This window comes from Conger conger, chromosome 4, assembly GCF_963514075.1.
Source record: "Conger conger chromosome 4, fConCon1.1, whole genome shotgun sequence".
NCBI classification, from domain to species: domain Eukaryota; kingdom Metazoa; phylum Chordata; class Actinopteri; order Anguilliformes; family Congridae; genus Conger; species Conger conger.
In genome coordinates, this window is record NC_083763.1 from 78,718,455 (window position 1) to 78,720,194 (window position 1,740).

General features: G+C 53.0%; 1 protein-coding gene across 2 annotated transcripts in view; it reads left to right on the forward strand.

Moving 5' to 3' along the window:
- Positions 1 to 1,740, forward strand: part of anapc4 (anaphase promoting complex subunit 4) — a 16,466-nt gene extending 14,726 nt beyond the window's left edge. For both annotated transcript variants that reach the window (XM_061238824.1, XM_061238825.1), the window contains 2 exons: positions 245 to 368; positions 1,356 to 1,740. In XM_061238824.1, the coding sequence (XP_061094808.1) occupies positions 245 to 368; positions 1,356 to 1,562 (331 nt within the window). In that variant the 3' untranslated portion in view covers positions 1,563 to 1,740. The remainder of the gene's footprint in view (positions 1 to 244; positions 369 to 1,355) is intronic.

Genomic DNA, 1,740 nt, shown 5'->3' on the forward strand with positions numbered 1-1,740 from the left:
CTCCCTCTCCACCTCAGCTGGTGTGTGATGAGTGTTCTGGCACAAAATGGCGCAGGTGGGTGCTGCACATTGGTGGAGGCGTTTCCCCCTCATCACTGTAAAGCACTTTGCATGTATTGAAACGCGCTACATAAACACACAGAATGAATTGTAATTATAATGGGTTTGAGTTGTGTGGAGTTTGGTTCGTTGTGAAACCGTTGCTGTTTAATGAAGGGAGGTTTGTCACGCGCTGCGCTCCCAGATTGGACCAGCAGAGTGCTGCCATCCCAACCCACAGCCTGGTTCTGGAGAACCAGTGGCGTCTCCTGGAGAACATGAAGGCCCAGCACCTGGCCGTCAACGGCATCCGCAAAGTGGCCTGTGTGGTGAGAACCAGAACCAGAACCAGAGCTAGAGCCAGAACCAGAACCACAGTCAGAACCAGAGCTAGAACCAGAACCACAGTCAGAACCAGAACCAGAGCTAGAGCCAGAACCACAGTCAGAACCAGAACCAGAGCCAGAGCCAGAACCACAGTCAGAACCAGAGCTAGAGCCAGAACCACAGTCAGAGCCAGAACCACAGTCCGAGTCAGAACCAATCTCAGAGTCTCAGAGTGCTTCTGGGATTGACTGCTCTGTACATCTGCAAAGAACATTTTCCAGGAAACTTTTGAAAATTTTCTGAAATTTGGGGGATAAATTTAGCCTTGGTCAAGCAAGTCCAATTTAACCTTATTTTAGTCAAAAGATTAAGATCATCAGCCTGTCTTATGTTACTAAAATATATCTGCATGAATTCTGTTTTAGATAAATGCTACTGAAAATGACAGTAACCCTGGAAACACACCAATGTGACTGCTGTTTGTGTTTGTGTCTGTCTGTGTGTGTCTGTGTGTCTGCGTGCGTATGTGTGTGTGTGTGTGTGTGTGTGTGTGTGCATATGTGTGTGTGCGTATGTGCGCGTGCGTGCGTATGTGTGTCCGCGTGTGCGTGCGTGCGTGTGCGTGCGTGCGTGTGTGTGCGTGCGTGTGTGTGCGTGCGTGTGTGTGTGCATGTGTGTGTGTGTGCATGTGTGTGTGTGTGCATGTGTGTGTGTGTGCATATGTGTGTGTGCGTATGTGTGTGTGCGTATGCGTGTGTGTGTGTGCGTGTGTGTGTGCGTATGTGTGTGCGTATGTGTGTGCGTATGCGTGTGTGTGTGTGCGTGTGTGTGTGTGTGCGTATGCGTGTGTATGTGTGTGTGTGTGTGCGTATGTGTGTGTGCGTGTGTGTGCGTATGTGTGTGTGCGTATGCGTGTGTGTGTGTGTGCGTATGTGTGTGTGCGTATGCGTATGTGTGTGTGTGTGTGTATGTGCGCGTCTCTCCTCTAGCTGAGCTCTAACCTGCGGCACGTGCGGGTGTTTGAGATGGACGTAGAGGATGAGGAAGATGAAGAGCGGGTGGAGTCCCAGGACGTCAGTGCTGAGCAGGAGCAGCTGGAGGGGGCGGGGCCGGGGGCGGGGGCGGAGCCGGGGGCGGGGCCGGGGGCGGGCTCAGAGAGGCCCATTGAGCCGGGCTCCAGTTCAGACACACTGTGACCCCGCGCCCTCCTCTTCCTCACTACCCCGCGCCCTCCTCTTCCTCACTACCCCGCGCCCTCCTCTTCCTCACTACCCCGCGCCCTCCTCTTCCTCACTGAGGAAGGGCGGAGAGATGATGGCGTTTTTGTGGCTATACTGTTTCGTCAGTAAAAATACTGTCCTGCTGTCTTATCCA